Source organism: Bombina bombina, chromosome 2, assembly GCF_027579735.1.
Source record: "Bombina bombina isolate aBomBom1 chromosome 2, aBomBom1.pri, whole genome shotgun sequence".
Taxonomy (NCBI): domain Eukaryota; kingdom Metazoa; phylum Chordata; class Amphibia; order Anura; family Bombinatoridae; genus Bombina; species Bombina bombina.
The window spans coordinates 137,099,976-137,117,676 of NC_069500.1; the positions used below are offsets into that span (position 1 = coordinate 137,099,976).

The following is a 17,701-nucleotide window of genomic DNA, read 5'->3' on the forward strand; positions in this document are numbered from 1 at the left end:
AAATAGTTAAAATAATTACAAATTTACCTGTAAAATAAATCCTAACCTAAGTTACAATTAAACCTAACACTACACTATCAATAAATAAATTAAATAAAATGCCTACAATTACCTACAATTAAACCTAACACTACACTATCAATAAATTAATTAAATACAATACCTACAAATAACTACAATGAAATAAACTAACTAAAGTACAAAAAATAAAAAAGAACTAAGTTACAAAAAATAAAAAAATATTTACAAACATAAGAAAAATATTACAACAATTTTAAACTAATTACACCTACTCTAAGCCCCCTAATAAAATAACAAAGCCCCCCAAAATAAAAAAAATGCCCTACCCTATTCTAAATTACTAAAGTTCAAAACTCTTTTACCTTACCAGCCCTAAACAGGGCCCTTTGCGGGGCTTGCCCCAAGAAGTTCAGCTCTTTTGCCTGTAAAAAAAAACCATACAATACCCCCCCCCAACATTACAACCCACCACCCACATACCCCTAATCTAACCCAAACCCTCCCTTAAATAAACCTAACACTAAGCCCCTGAAGATCTTCCTACCTTATCTTCACCATACCAGGTTCACCGATCGATCCAGAAGAGCTCCTCCGATGTCCTGATCCAAGCCCAAGTGGGGGGCTGAAGAGGTCCATGATCCGGCTGAAGTCATCATCCAAGCGGGAGCTGAAGAGGTCCATGATCCGGCTGAAGTCTTCATCAAAGCGGGAGCTGAAGAGGTCCATGATCCGGATGAAGTCTTCTATCAACGGCATCTTCAATCTTCTTTCTTTGGGAGCCATCATCTTCCATCCGATGCGGAACATACTCTTCTCCCGACGCCTACTAGCCGAATGACGGTTCCTTTAAATGACATCATCCAAGATGGCATCCCTCGAATTCCGATTGGCTGATAGGATTCTATCAGCCAATCGGAATTAAGGTAGGAATATTCTGATTGGTTGATGGAATCAGCCAATCAGAATCAAGTTCAATCCGATTGGCTGATTCAATCAGCCAATCAGATTGAGCTTGCATTCTATTGGCTGTTCCGATCAGCCAATAGAATGCGAGCTCAATCTGATTGGCTGATCGGATCAGCCAATCGGATTGAACTTGATTCTGATTGGCTGATTCCATCAGCCAATCAGAATTTTCCTACCTTAATTCCGATTGGCTGATAGAATCCTATCAGCCAATCGGAATTCGAGGGACGCCATCTTGGATGACATCATTTAAAGGAACCGTCATTCGGCTAGTAGGCGTCTGGAGAAGAGGATGTTCCGCGTCGGATGGAAGATGATGGCTCCCGAAGAAAGAAGATTGAAGATGCCGTTGATAGAAGACTTCATCCGGATCATGGACCTCTTCAGCTCCCGCTTGGATGAAGACTTCAGCCGGATCATGGACCTCTTCAGCTCCCGCTTGGATGATGACTTCAGCCGGATCATGGACCTCTTCAGCCCCCCGCTTGGGCTTGGATCAGGACATCGGAGGAGCTCTTCTGAATTGATCGGTGAACCTGGTATGGTGAAGATAAGGTAGGAAGATCTTCAGGGGCTTAGTGTTAGGTTTATTTAAGGGGGGTTTGGGTTAGATTAGGGGTATGTGGGTGGTGGGTTGTAATGTTGGGGGGGTATTGTATGTTTTTTTTTACAGGCAAAAGAGCTGAACTTCTTGGGGCATGCCCCGCAAAGGGCCCTGTTCAGGGCTGGTAAGGTAAAAGAGCTTTGAACTTTAGTAATTTAGAATAGGGTAGGGCATTTTTTTATTTTGGGGGGCTTTGTTATTTTATTAGGGGGCTTAGAGTAGGTGTAATTAGTTTAAAATTGTTGAAATATTTTTCTTATATTTGTAAATATTTTTTTATTTTTTGTAACTTAGTTCTTTTTTATTTTTTGTACTTTAGTTAGTTTATTTCATTGTAGTTATTTGTAGGTATTGTATTTAATTAATGTATTGATAGTGTAGTGTTAGGTTTAATTGTATGTAATTGTAGGTATTTTATTTAATTTATTTATTGATAGTGTAGTGTTAGGTTTAATTGTAACTTAGGTTAGGATTTATTTTACAGGTAATTTTGTAATTATTTTAACTAGGTAGCTATTAAATAGTTCTTAACTATTTAATAGCTATTGTACCTGGTTAAAATAAATACAAAGTTACCTGTAAAATAAATATAAATCCTAAAATAGCTATAATATAATTATAATTTATATTGTAGCTATATTAGGATTTAATTTACAGGTAAGTATTTAGCTTTAAATAGGAATAATTTATTTAATAAGAGTTAATTAATTTCGTTAGATTTAAATTATATTTAACTTAGGGGGTGTTAGTGTTAGGGTTAGGCTTAGCTTTAGGGGTTAATACATTTATTAGAATAGCGGTGAGCTCCGGTCGGCAGATTAGGGGTTAATGTTTGAAGTTAGGTGTCGGCGATGTTAGGGAGGGCAGATTAGGGGTTAATACTATTTATTATAGGGTTAGTGAGGCGGATTAGGGGTTAATAACTTTATTATAATAGTGGTGCGGTCCGGTCGGCTGATTAGGGGTTAATAAGTGTAGGCAGGTGGAGGCGACGTTGAGGGCGGAAGATTAGGGGTTAATAAATATAATATAGGGGTCGGCGGTGTTAGGGGCAGCAGATTAGGGGTACATAGCTATAATGTAGGTGTCGGCGCTTTGCGGTCGGTAGATTAGGGGTTAATAATTGTAGGTAGCTGGCGGCGACGTTGTGGGTGGCAGGTTAGGGGTTAATAAATATAATACAGGGGTCGGCGGGGTTAAGGGCAGCAGATTAGGGGTACATAAGTATAACGTAGGTGGCGGTCGGCAGATTAGGGGTTAAAAAAATTTAATCGAGTGTCGGCGATGTGGGGGGGCCTCGGTTTAGGGGTACATAGGTAGTTTATGGGTGTTAGTGTACTTTAGAGCACAGTAGTTAAGAGCTTTATGAACCAGCGTTAGCCCAGAAAGCTCTTAACTACTGACTTTTTTCTGCGGCTGGAGTTTTTTCATTAGAATTCTAACGCTCACTTCAGACACGACTCTAAATACCGGAGTTAGAAAGATCCCATTGAAAAGATAGGATACGCAAATGACGTAAGGGGATCTGCGGTATGAAAAAGTCGCGGCTGAAAAGTGAGCGTTAGACCCTTTTTTGAGTGACTCCAAATACCGGCGGTAGCCTAAAACCAGCGTTAGGAGCCTCTAACGCTGGTTTTCACGGCTACCGCCAAACTCCAAATCTAGGCCATAGTGTAATGTTTTTTGTTTGTTTTTTATTTACATTTTGAATATTGAATTTTCCAGCAGTAAGGGTTTGTGAAGACAATCAGGATAAACAAAAATACAAATCATATCTCTTAATTAGAATACTGGAATATATACGTATATAAAAACATTAAAATTTGTTAGCAGAGCACCAATGAACAGGGCGTTGACGATGGAGTTAATAAAGCCAATAATCGTCAAAGGGCACCTTGAGCAGGAGCTTACTACTTATACGTTGCTAAATATAGTAACTAAATGTAGTAAAATTGCAAGAATAGTGATACAACCCAAAATAAAATTGAAGCTATCTAAAATTCTATAGTGTCTTGAAGCACCATATATAGCACAGCATGTTCCCATTCACACAAATATAGTAACATTAGACGTCAAGAGTAAACCTCTATAGATTCAAACAAACTCTTGTGATGCTTAGGGCTATATCCACTTGAAGTCATCCCCAAATCAGTAGTATACAAGGCACACAGTTACTGAAAAATAATCCCACAGAGTGTCTTGCACTGAGTACTTAAGGATATACCTCAACAAGCTCCAGTACCCACTCGCATAAACATCCTGTTTCTCTTTATAGGTTTCCTTCGACATTGGATTTGATTTCAACACCAAATATCTTGAGAACAAAGCATTTATATATTTCCAAGCCACCAGGTACAGTTTTGATTTCAAAACAATAATTTATATATTTTTATGTAGCAAGGAACTTTTAACTGAAGAAACTAATTTGTCTTACAGTGAAAGCAATGATGCTTATGAAGGAGACAATGCTGTAAACATATCTATTCCAGTTCAGTATGATACAGAAATTCATTTTACAAGGTATGTGTTAACATATATAGTCAAATACTGTGGAATGTTTTTTTGTTTTTTTTAAAGAATCTTTAAAAAAGTGCTTGAAATGTAAAGTGTAGGAATATATTGTTTTCAGTGCTTGCATTAAAGGGATACTGAACCCAAATTTTTTCTTTCATGATTCAGATAGAGCATGCAATTTTTAAGCAACTTTCTAATTTACGCCTATTAACAAATTTTCTTTGTTCTCTTGGTATCTTTATTTGAAAAAGCAGGAAGGTAAGCTTACAAGCCGGCCCATTTTTTTAATTCAGAACCCTGGATAGTGCTTGCTGATTAGTGGCTACATTTAAACACCAATCAGCAAGTGCTTCCCTGGTGCTGGACCAAAGAGGGGCTGGCTTGTATGCTTACTTGCCTGCTTTTTAAAATAAAGATACCAAGAGAACGAAGACAAAATGATAAAAGGAGTAAATTAGAAAGTTGCTTAAAATTGCATGCTCTACAATTGCTAAGAATAAGTGAAATCATTTTTTCTTTTTTGTTTGTGTTATCTTTTAACTGTTCTTGATGTGTTCTATAAACATGTTTCACCTGGCCCTGCGTGGCACAAAGGTCCCAATTATTTTGAAGTGTATTATAATATGTTTTCTATTTTATTTTTTCCTGGCCCTGCGTGGCACAAGAGGCTGAATTTACTTTGACTATACACTTTGCTGGATATAAATAAATATATATATAAAAAAAAAATTGCATGCTCTATCTGAATCATTAAATAAAAAAATATTGGGTTTAGTATCCCTTTAACCTTTATTAAAGTAACTTTTGAAAACCAAATAAAATGTATCACTAATAAGCTGTCTCAAATAAAAATATTTTTTCTTTATGTGAAATCTTGATAGAGTAAATATTTGTTGTGCTATTGAAAGCACAGTTTTTATGTTATTAGTGAATTATACCTTAGTATGAAATATATTTTTCTTCTTTAGAAAAGAAAATCTAATTTTTATCTATCGAAAAATCTTATATACATTAATGATGACTTTTGTAGTTTTTAATATACCCCTTTTTTATCAATAAAAACCTTAACAATTTGTTGCCATATTTGTCACTCTGTTGACAAGAATGTAAATTTGGCAAATCAAATGTGCTTGTTTACATTATGTGCTTTTTTCTGTTAAAAAATAAATTATATTTGAGATGCCATCTGACAAGGTGGTATCTTTGTTAAAAAAGGATTTTTGTTTACCTTGCATGGCTATATACAGTCATGGCCAAAAATATTGGCAGCCCTGCATTTCTGTCAGATAATGCACCACTTCGCCCAGAAAATTGTTGCAATTACAAATGTTTAGGGATTCTCGTGTTTTATTTATTTTGTTTGTATTAGTATGACACAAAAAAGTAGAGAACAAAAAGCCAAATCTTGCACATTCCAGCAAAACTCCAAAAATGGGCTGGGTTGCCAATATTTTTGGCCATGACTGTATATAAAAATATATCACACTTGCCAGATTGATTAAAATACTTTTAATCTATTGGAAGAGAAAAAATTAACATTATGGTGTGATCATAGAGTTTTGCGGTAAGAGCTGCTCGGTAATAACTTGCAAGTTATTGCACCGCTAACTTCCCTACAGCGCTGGTATTACAGGGTTATAAAAATCCGGCATTATCAGGCAAGAAGAGAGCGTAAAGCAAAATTGAGCTCCATACCGCACCCCAATACCATGTGGGTGTTAGTGTACTTTTTAGCACTTTGGTTATGAGTTTTATGTTAAAGCTTTGTAGCGCAAAACTCATAACTACTGACTTTCAGTTTACGGTATTGATCTCGGCGGTATAGGGTGTACCGCTCACTTTTTCACCTCCCAGGCAGACTCGTAATACCGGCGCAAAGGCAGTCCCGTTGAAAAAGGGCTTTTTAAAAGCTGCGGTAATTACGTTGCGTTAAGGCCAAAAAAGTGTGCGGTGCCCCTAAACCTGCAATACTCGTAATACCAGTGGTAGTGAAAAAGAGCCTTAACGCTGCTTTTTCACTCATACTGCAAAACTCGTAATCTAGCCGCTTGTTTTCTAAGCCATTCCATTCAATTTGAATAAATAATAACAATCAAATTATGTAAATAACAAAACAGCAATATCTAATACATGTGGCAGTATAAGAAACAGGTTTACTGCAGGAAGGCTTTGCAGGGATTTTAGCACATCTTTATAGAAATAAATGGTTGCCAAAGTGAAAGTAAAATATGATATTAATATATGAGTGTGTGATATTTTTTATTGCATTTTGTTCACTTAACCATTAATGGGCCAGATTACAAGGGGAGCAGTATTTAACGCTGTCACTAGTGCGCTAACTCCACTAGAAGTACGTTTTTTGCACACATCGGGTAGCACTAACCTGATGCCTGAAAAAAGCAGAACTTAAGATATTGCACACAGTAACGTATTCTCCACTAGAAGCCAACGGAGCAAAGAAAGTGAAAAAACAACAACAACCTACTCGCACGCAAACCCTACTGCATATTCTCAAGTGCACTTAACCCATCATGAAAATATGAATATTTCACATTCCAATATTCTACACATAGCAGAATTATGTTTTATTTATTAATAAATACATATTTCTACATATATCTGATGGTATTTTGGTACAATATATAGCTATATATATATATATACACACACACACACACACACTTACATATAGGTATATATATATAGGGATATTGATTTATTAATACATAGAACATATTCTATGATGTGCAGATCACAGAGAGAGAGAGAGAGAGAGAGAGAGAGAGACTTCATAAAGGGGACTTCAGTCATGACGAGAGAGAGAGAGAGAGAGAGAGAGAGAGAGAGAGAGAGAGAGAGAGAGAGACTTCATAAAGGGGACTTCAGTCATGACGAGAGAGAGAGAGTCTCGCTCGAGCATTAATTGCTCTAGAAGTAAGCTTTTTGCGCTTCTTGGGTCGCACTTGTATTATGAGTTGAAAGTAAACTGTTTTCTCTCATGTGCTTAACCAACAAGCGCAAAAAATCTAAGTTAGATTATCACGTGCGCATTCACATATTCCCCTGTAGAAGTCAATGTAGCAAAAAAGTGAAAACAAAACCTAATACCCCACTCTAGCGCAAACCTGATTGCATATTCTCATGTGCACTTACACCACATGAAAACATTAATATTTCACATTACAATGTTCTTCACATACAAGAATATGTTATATTTGTTCATAAATAAATATGCCTACATATACCTATATATATATATATATATATATATATATATATATATAAATATATATACACATGATTATATATAGGTATAGATATATACATATATATATAGGAATATCTATTTATAAATACATAAAACATATTCTGCTATGTGCTGAAAACTGGAATGTGAAATATTTACTGTAAATACACAGTATAAACACTTTATTAATTATGAATACTGCCTAACTATGTTCTTACATGTTTTCATCTACCCAACTGCAAAGGTCTCCAATGCACATATACACATATAAACACATAAATAAATTTGTACACATATATAGACATATATATGTCTGTAAATACATATATACACATACAAATACATATATATATATATGTATTTAGGATCGATGGAGAGCACTCTTACTTAATGCCACACTAGTACAGAGTGACTACAGTAGAACAAAAAACTTGCACTCGCTGGATTTTTTCCAAAAAACTCTTTTGCTGTGAAAAGTAGTAATGTTTCGGGGACAAAGTATCCCCTTCCTCAGACGTCTATATATATATATATATATATATATATATATATATATATATATATATATATATATATATATATATATATATATATATCATGTCTAAGATTAAGGCCATCGGCCGAAACATGTCAGACTACCTTTACTAAATTCTGTCAAGCTTTTAATTGACCATTAAAGTTGGACTTTTAATTTAAGTCATTGAAGGCTTCTATCCGTTTTTTTGAGATATATATATATGTACACATATATACACACACACAGTATATATACACTTCTTTAGACATGTATATGTATGTATATCTATGTTAAAGCCATTTGCCTGCCTTTTTCCTAACAACCGAGACCTCATATCTTTGAGCCTTTAACTTTTGTGTGCAATTATTTTTCTTTACAATTTTTTTTAGATAGTGTTTTTATGAGTGTGTGTACTTTGTAATGTATATTTGTGCAACTTTTTAGTTTCGCGAAATAGTTAACCAGAGCTCTGAAGTTGAGGTAATCATTCTTGTGTAAATCGCAATTACGCTCATTTACTTAAAATTTTTAATACGAGCGATAAGCCCGATGAGTGCAAACACTTGCTATAAACTCCAAACATTCCACTCGTAATCTGAGTATAGAATTATTTTCCTTTTGATCAAAAAAGGGTTTGTAATAATGAATGTTGTTAAAAAATAATATAAAGTATTGATAGTTCTCCTATATAAACTAGGCATTTAGAAAGAATTTTGAAACACTGAAACCTTACCATATATTTCCTCTAACTTATGTTTTTCTTTATTTAAGCGTCACCAATATAAACTTTTACGAGGTGTTTTCAGATTCTAATGTTGCATCAGTAGTAAATAATTTTGATGAAATTGGTCCTGAATTCAACTTCACTATTAAGGTTAGTAAAATCAAATTGTGCAATTTAACTAAATTATATTTAATAAGTATAGGTTAATTACTGAATTAATAAAATATGCCCCACTAACTCTTTATAGGCCATAGACAAATCTCTTAATCTTAAATTAAGTTAATCTACTGGTCAGACTCATGAAATTATCTCTACATATTTGGTGAAATTCAGTATTTCTGTTTTCCATAAAGAGAAAAAGCTAAAATAACAATAGGTTATTTGGCACTGGTGATATGTAAATGATGGTTTAGATATAAAATAGATGTGGGCAGTATTGTACTATACAGTAGTACTCTGGTAATATGTAAATGATGGTTTAGATATAAAATACATGTGGGCAGTATTGTACTATACAGTAGTACTCTGGTGATATGTAAATGATGGTTTAGATATAAAATACATGTGGGCAGTATTGTACTATACAGTAGTACTCTGGTAATATGTAAATGATGGTTTAGATATAAAATACATGTGGGCAGTATTGTACTATACAGTAGTACTCTGGTGATATGTAAATGATGGTTTAGATATAAAATAGATGTGGGCAGTATTGTACTATACAGTAGTACTCTGGTGATATGTAAATGATGGTTTAGATATAAAATAGATGTGGGCAGTATTGTACTATACAGTAGTACTCTGGTGATATGTAAATGATGGTTTAGATATAAAATAGATGTGGGCAGTATTGTACTATACAGTAGTACTCTGGTAATATGTAAATGATGGTTTAGATATAAAATAGATGTGGGCAGTATTGTACTATACAGTAGTACTCTGGTAATATGTAAATGATGGTTTAGATATAAAATACATGTGGGCAGTATTGTACTATACAGTAGTACTCTGGTGATATGTAAATGATGGTTTAGATATAAAATAGATGTGGGCAGTATTGTACTATACAGTAGTACTCTGGTGATATGTAAATGATGGTTTAGATATAAAATAGATGTGGGCAGTATTGTACTATACAGTAGTACTCTGGTGATATGTAAATGATGGTTTAGATATAAAATAGATGTGGGCAGTATTGTACTATACAGTAGTACACTAGTGATATGTAAATGATGGTTTAGATATAAAATAGATGTGGGCAGTATTGTACTATACAGTAGTACTCTGGTGATATGTAAATGATGGTTTAGATATAAAATAGATGTGGGCAGTATTGTACTATACAGTAGTACACTAGTGATATGTAAATGATGGTTTAGATATAAAATAGATGTGGGCAGTATTGTACTATACAGTAGTACTCTGGTGATATGTAAATGATGGTTTAGATATAAAATAGATGTGGGCAGTATTGTACTATACAGTAGTACTCTGGTGATATGTAAATGATGGTTTAGATATAAAATACATGTGGGCAGTATTGTACTATACAGTAGTACTCTGGTGATATGTAAATGATGGTTTAGATATAAAATAGATGTGGGCAGTATTGTACTATACAGTAGTACTATGATTCGTTATATTTTCTCTCCTATTTTGTTTTTTAGAGACTGCCTGGCAAGATGATGCTAGTTCCTCTAAATACATTACCCACATTTTCAGTTTTACAGTTTTGTTTTGCTTTGTTAAAATCTCATATCATTTAAGTGACGACAATTGAACATTGCAACCTTTCAAGTCCATGGGGCATATTTATCAAGCTCCATACAGAGCTTGATGCCCCGTGTCTCCGGCGATGCCCCGCTGCTCCGTAACCTGTCCGCCTGCTCTGAGGTGGCGGACAGAAATCAACCCGATCAAATACGATTGGGTTGATTGACACCCCCTGCTAGCAGTGCAAGAACTGCTGGTGCAATGATAAATGCGACAGCGTATGTTGTTGGATCATGTCCACTCGCACCATAATAAATAGGCCCCATATGGGTTCTTGCCTTGGGTATTTTCTAAATTCGATCTCTGATGAAGCGCATGTGCTCATGCGCGAAACGCGTAAGATAGGAGCTCATCTAGCCTTTTGAAGCCTGCTCCACAATAAACTTGATCACTGACTTCAGGACTCAGCTTCCTTTTTTCCTCATTTCGTATTTTCTAAATTAGCTTAAATCATTAGAGACTATGGTGTAAAGCCTCTATTAAATGCATATAAATATGAATGAATGAATTTATTTATATATTTATTTATTACACTTCCAGGTTAGCACCGGGACTATTCCAATTAACATGGCATTTATAAATATTGATTTGCCTCAAAATACTATGGAGAACAATCCACTGATGTATATCACTGCAGTATATACAGAGCAGGTAAAATATATCTTATACTAGTATGTTAGAGAATGAAAATAATTAATGTACGTGGGTTTATTAGATATGTCTTAAAGGGACGGTCAAGTCCAAAAAAACTTTCATGATTTAAATAGGGCATGTAATTGTAAACAACTTTCCAATTTACTTTTATCACCAATTTTGCTTTGTTCTCTTGGTATTCTTAGTTGAAAGCTAAACCTAGGAGGTACATATGCTAATTTCTTAGACCTTGAAGACTGAGTCTAATCTGAATGCATTTTAACCACTAGAGGGCATTAGTTCATGTGTTTCAAATAGATAACATTGATCTCATGCACATGCAGGAGTGAGCACTGATTGGTTAAAATACAAGTCTGTCAAAAGAACTGAAACTGAAATAAGGGGGCAGTTTGCAGAGGCATAGATATAAGGTAATCACAGTGGTAAATAGTGTATTTCTATAACAGTTTTGGTTATGCAAAACTGGGGAATGGGTAATAAAGGGATTATCTTTTTTTTTAAACAACAACAATTCTGGTGTATCAATAATGATTGGACCCCATAGAAATTGTAAATAAATTATTGATTAGATGACCTCCAGCATATATATATATATATATTTAAATTGTGCTAATATAAATATTTATCCTAAAACCTGTGCTATTTAAAGTGTCAGTAAACTTTAAAAATAATGTTATATAATTCTGCACATAGTGCAGAATTATATAACAATATATTAGCCAAACATTTATAAAACATAATTTCCCCTATTAATTAAAAAAAAAAAAAAACGCTGTTTCACAGACCCGCTCTCTGCTCTCTGCTGAGCGGGTCTGTTATATTTACTCAGCACATCGGGCCAGCTGTATAGTCATAGCCCGGCCCGACCGCGCCATAAGACTAAGTGCAGCTCGCTCCTGTGACAGGGGGTTAGATTTGAGCATGTCAGGCTGTTTGTCTATATCTTTAAAGGGATATGAAACCCAGATTTTTTTTTTCTTTCATGAATCAGATAGAACATGCAATTTTTAGTAACTTTCTAATTTACTCCTATTATCAATTTTTCTTCATTCTCTTTTTAGAAGAATGAAGAAAAATTGATAATAGGAGTAAATTAGCTACATTTAGCCACCAAAAAACAAGCGCTATCCAGGTGCTGAACTAAAAATGGGCTGGGTCCTAAACTTACATTTCTGCTTTTTCAAATAAAGATATCAAGAGAACGAAGAAAAATTAAGACTAGGGGGCAAAATTATCAAAGTGTGAGCGGACATGATCCTCTGTAGCGGATCATGTCCGCCGCACATCGATAAATACCAACAGCATAAGCTGTCGGCATTTATCATTGCACAAGCATTTCTAGTGAAATGCTTGTGCAATGCCACCCCTTGCAGATTCGCGGCCAATAGGCTGCTAGCAGGGGATGTCAATCAACCCGATTGTATCCGATCGGGCTGATTGCTGTCCACCGCCTCAGAGGTAGCAGACGAGTTAAGGAGCAGCGGTCTTAAGACCGTTGCTTCTTAACTCCTATTTCTGGCGAGCCTGAAGACTTGCGCGGAAACAGCTGCATACGGGGCTTGATAAATCGGCCCCTAGGAGTAAATTAGAAAGTTGCTTAAAATGACATGCTCTATCTGAATCATTAAAGAAAAAAACTGGGTTTCATATCCCTTTAAACTTCAAGAAATTAAACACAACAGACGGAAATAAATATATCTTTGGTTTTTTTTTATTATTATGGCCCCTTATGGAAAAGGTTATATAATTTAATTTATGATTGGCTGTATTGCCTGGTTTCATTTACTATAACAAAATACTTCCAATATAAAGGGAGCCAAAAGTATGGCAGTCTTTATAATTCAACAGAGCTGATGCAACAATATATTGATTTATTTTTTGATAAACACTAGAATGCAAAAAAAAAACAATAAACAAATAAATAAATATAAAATATTACAATTGCTGAAATAGAAGCAATATATTGATGATAATGCACTTATATATTCCTTATTTAAAGGATAAAATTAAAGGGACACTGAACACAAATTTTTTTCTTTTATGATTCAGATAGGGCATGCAATTTTAAGCAACCTTCTAATTTACTCCTATTATCAATTTTTCTTCGTTCTCTTGCTATCTTTATTTGAAAAAGAAGGCATCTAAGCTTTTTTGGGGGTTCAGAACTCTGGACAGCACTTTTTTATTGGTAGATGAATTTATCCACCAATCAGCAAGGACAACCCAGGTTGTTCACCAAGAATGGGCCGGCATCTAAACTTACATTCTTGCATTTCAAATAAAGATACAAAGAGAATGAAGAAAATTTAATAATAGGAGTAAATTAGAAAGTTGCTTAAAATGTCATACTCTATCTGAATCAAGAAAGAAAAAAATTGGGTAAAGTGTCCCTTTAATTAAACAGCTTAAGAAAACATTATCTCTGTAGCAGTAGTAGTTTTACAAGGTGTGTAAAAGTTAGAAGCTTGGAACAACTGCCATACATAGACTGCTGAGACAATGAAACATTAGCAATAAAATAGAAAGAAAAATAGAATAAAAACAGCATTGTATAGTAGGTAACTTACAGGAACACATTGTAAATATCATATCATAAGATAATGGGAACTAAAATACTGAAGCTTAAAGGGACAGTAAAGTCAAAATTAAACATTCATGATTCAGATAGAGCATAGTTTTAAACAACTTTTAAATTTACTTCTGTTATCAAATTAGCTTTGTTCTCTTGGTATCTTTTTTTGAAGAGTAAAACTAGGTAGATTTATAAGAGCTCAGAAGTATGCACGTGTCTTTTGTACTCTGGCAGCAGCGTTTTGCAATATTATTTGTAGCTTTGTTATATGCAAAACACTGCTGCCTTAGAGTGCTAAAGACACGTGCATACTTCTGAGCTCATATGAGCCGACCTAGTTTTACTCTTCATTAAAAGATACCAAGAGAATGAAGCACATTTTATAACAGATATACATTGGAAAGCTGTTTAAAATTGCATGCTCTATCTGAATAATACAATTATTATTTTGAATTAACTGTCCCTTTAATTGGAGCAATTGTCTTATAAACAAGTCTACATTGCCTCATTTTTCTCTCATAGGATAGATATATCACAGTTCTTTCATCTTACCAATTCTCTGTATTGTTGGCTGCAACCTTCTGCAGTAAAAGTAACACAGAGAAATCCCTTGGAGAGTCAGTCATATTTTCTGTAAAATCTAGAAGAACATATAATCCATTATAAAGTGTCTTTCCACTAATCTTTTTAAGCATACGTTAGACTGATATTGTTGTTACTATGTGCTGTGAAATACATCTGCAGCAACGGAGAAAATGCAAATACCATATGCATGTTCTATCAGTAAATAAAACCGTTATTAATAACAATGAATTTCAAAATTTGTTTTAAAAGAACAAGCAATTATTAAATATACACACACAAACACTTGTAATCTTTTACTTCATTACATATTTTATTTTATTTATTTCAGGATAGTGGAGTTGTTTGTAATGCCAGTATAAATCCACTCCAAATCGGAAAGAACAAATATATACCAACATTCAAAGAAGAAAAATTTAAAAATGAACAAAAATTGGTAAATTCATTTTATTTTTTTCCCTGTATTAAACTGAGGTATGGTTTTTGTTTGTTTTTTTGCTTTCATTGCCAGTAATCTAACTAAAGGAGATTTTAATATTTTTATTGTATTAAAAATAGTTTTATTTTTTTAAATGTCATACCAGTTTTTGTCATTGATTTTGGGCCAGATTACAAATGGATCGCTATTTAGCTCTTTTGCTAGAGTGCTAACTGTGCTAGAAGTAAACTTTTTGCATTTGTCAGATTGCGCTCGTATTATGAGTTGAAAGTAAACAGTTATCGCTCTCTCGCGCTAACCAAACGTGAGCAAAAATATTTTTTTAAATAATGTTTATTGGATAGTGCTATTATGAGTGCAACTGTATTGTGTAATTTTTTTTTTTATAGGTTTTGTGACACTTTCTTGTTTTGCGAAACAGTTAACCACAGCTCTGAGGACGCGCTAACCCGATGTGCGCTAACTTCAATTGCGCTCAAGCGATAGCATTTACTTTCAACTTGTAATATGAGCGCAATTTAACTTGCACATAAACAAATGCGAAAACCTGATATCCTCGTGCGCATTTCGCTTCCCTCATTATCTGGCCCGATGTTTATTATTTCTGAATAAACCTACTTCTTCTTTTCATGGTGCTGTGTGCTATTATCGAGTAGGACTGAGGGAGGGTATAAAAAATGCATTCCTTTTTTTACTTAGTAATTTTTTACTAATCTTGGACTAGTGGAAATGTCAAGCCCTATAAAGATAGAGAAATAGAGATAGATAGATGTTTGGGGATTGTAAGATATTTATTAATAATTATAATAATAATAATGTATCTATTTTTTTAAAGAACTGTGACACTGCAGTATGTTCCAATGTGAAATGTCTGCTTGCTGACCTCCAACTTAGAGAAGAATATTTCCTCAATGTCTCTACCAGAATCTGGAATGGAACTTTTGCAGCTGTAAGTATTGCATTAAAATTGTGATGACTTTAGCTTTTGGACAGGGGAGATATTTTAAACATTCCTTAGGGCAATTTCTTTTAAATGAACTGCAATGCTTAATAGACATGTTCACATTTGGATATCTTACCAAAAAATCAATATTAATTATTCTGTATTTATTTTTTATTTTTTTTCAAGACAAAAATGAGTGCCCTCCTTAACGAATAAATGATGGGGGCAGCAAAAAAGTTAGTTCTGTTATTCATTCTTTTAAAACTGTTACTCTAAAGATTCCAAAAGTTCAAATTTACACTATTCACACATTCAGTCCAGTAATTTAATTGTGATTTTATTTATTCCTGTATCAGTCAAGAACTATGGAAGCTTCTGCTGTTGGTTTGTAGCAATAGCACTAGTTATTACTGTATTTAAGTGTAAACTACTGTTGCCTTGAAAACATTACCACACAGTCATGTCAATCCAGTACATTGGCTTAAAAATCATGTCAACCGGGGGCGGAGCCAACCGCCAAAGGAACAAGACGTGCCATCTCAGGGCTCCTGAAATTTGCTCATCAATATGTTAATTTATGGCGATATTTCACCTCTAAGTATTACCTAAATTGCTCCTAGACCTAAGTACCCGATACTAGAAGATATCGCTAACACCCGGTAACTGGCATACAGAAGACTGTTATCTACTATCCCGTGTGAGGTGTCGACTCTGTAACTGGGGAACGGCCATCTTACTTTTTTCTCCACGAGGCATTGTCCCCATATTCTGAGGGCATTTGAGCAGAAGTAGTGGTCCCTGGAGATATGTTTAACTCTAACATGGAGGAATCACCTTTATTCATTTGTGCCCTCTTAAGTGAATTGGAGCGCAAGATTGATGCAAACTTTATGGCTCTCAGGACCGTAGCCCGGGAGGAGATACATGACAGACATATTCGGCAGCAACCAAGACCAATGCCTGTTGCTACAGGAAAGCACGCTACAGAGCCTTATGTCGGTGGATACTTACCGGTCGCTTTGTTCCCACTTGTTGCCGTGGACGGTGGGGGGCGGGAGGAGAGCGTCACTGAGCCCACAGTTTTGTCTTGCCGCAGCGTGATTCAGATGTCAGGCGCTGAATGGGTAAGCACAGAGAATCTTCATCTACTCCTGATACCCCCATCCGTACATGAAACCAGCCTATTAGGATGCCCCAGTCATGTGTCTTGCTCTTCCTACATGGACTATGTGGTAGATCTCACACCGCGGAGCCAGAGGTTTGTGGCCCCCTCAGAATGCAGAGCTGACACATGGAAGACGCGTCTCCTGCTGTTTCCTCATAAACCCAGGGGTAATAGAAGTACTGGGTACAAGAGCTCGGGGACGCTTCCTGATCACCCTGATCGGTCACTCTTTGCATCCACTCGGGTTCTGGAGATATTTCAGCTTGAGCATACTGCTTCCCTGGTCATAAGGGGTATTGGATGAAGCCATATTACATGCTGTAGGTGAGCTGGTGAGCGGAGTTTTAAGCAGCTTTGCGACAGATTCGCCACATCCCTATCAGAGACAGCCACTTGGACATATAACGAGAGCAGTACTTGATAGTTAAGAAGTTACCCCACACTATTAAAGGCCACTAGGATCACATACGATCTAGGAATTGTACCAATGTTTATTTGTTTATTATAGGTATTTTGTCATGACTCTTATGCTTATACTGTATTATTTTTGTATCATTAGCAGGGACTTAGTTTTACTTGCTAACAGTGTGCATGTCTATTACTGGTTTATGTGAGATATAATTTCTGAGTTCAACCTGTGCCCAATACTAGTTTATTCCCTATATAATACTAGTTATATTTTTCAACTGTCTAAAGAATAAGATGCCCCATAGGGTCATGAACTGCATTTATATATATCCATATCTTATCTTGTAAGCAGGTAATTTAAAAGGGGCACCCCAAGTTACTATCCCTGTCTAAATTTAAATACACTTCAATAGGGCTGTTCTATTCAATAACCTAAGTATGCTTCAGATAGGTAACCTTTTCTTAGTCTCCTACTGACATCTGACAAGGTTCCCTGTCTCTCTACTCGAGTAATTAGCGGCTAAGTGCTTCCAGATACATGTTGAATACGTCTCTACATATTGAGATGTTCC

General features: G+C 35.1%; 1 protein-coding gene across 2 annotated transcripts in view; it reads left to right on the forward strand.

The window, feature by feature from the left end:
* Window positions 1-17,701, forward strand: part of ITGA2 (integrin subunit alpha 2) — a 266,068-nt gene that overhangs the window by 232,204 nt on the left and 16,163 nt on the right. For both annotated transcript variants that reach the window (XR_008400607.1, XM_053701265.1), the window contains exons 22-27: window positions 3,867-3,943; window positions 4,028-4,111; window positions 8,641-8,743; window positions 10,907-11,017; window positions 14,506-14,610; window positions 15,449-15,562. Coding sequence is in view for 1 of the 2 variants with exons in the window: in XM_053701265.1 (XP_053557240.1) it covers window positions 3,867-3,943; window positions 4,028-4,111; window positions 8,641-8,743; window positions 10,907-11,017; window positions 14,506-14,610; window positions 15,449-15,562 (594 nt within the window). In the remaining variant the exon portion in view is untranslated. The remainder of the gene's footprint in view (window positions 1-3,866; window positions 3,944-4,027; window positions 4,112-8,640; window positions 8,744-10,906; window positions 11,018-14,505; window positions 14,611-15,448; window positions 15,563-17,701) is intronic.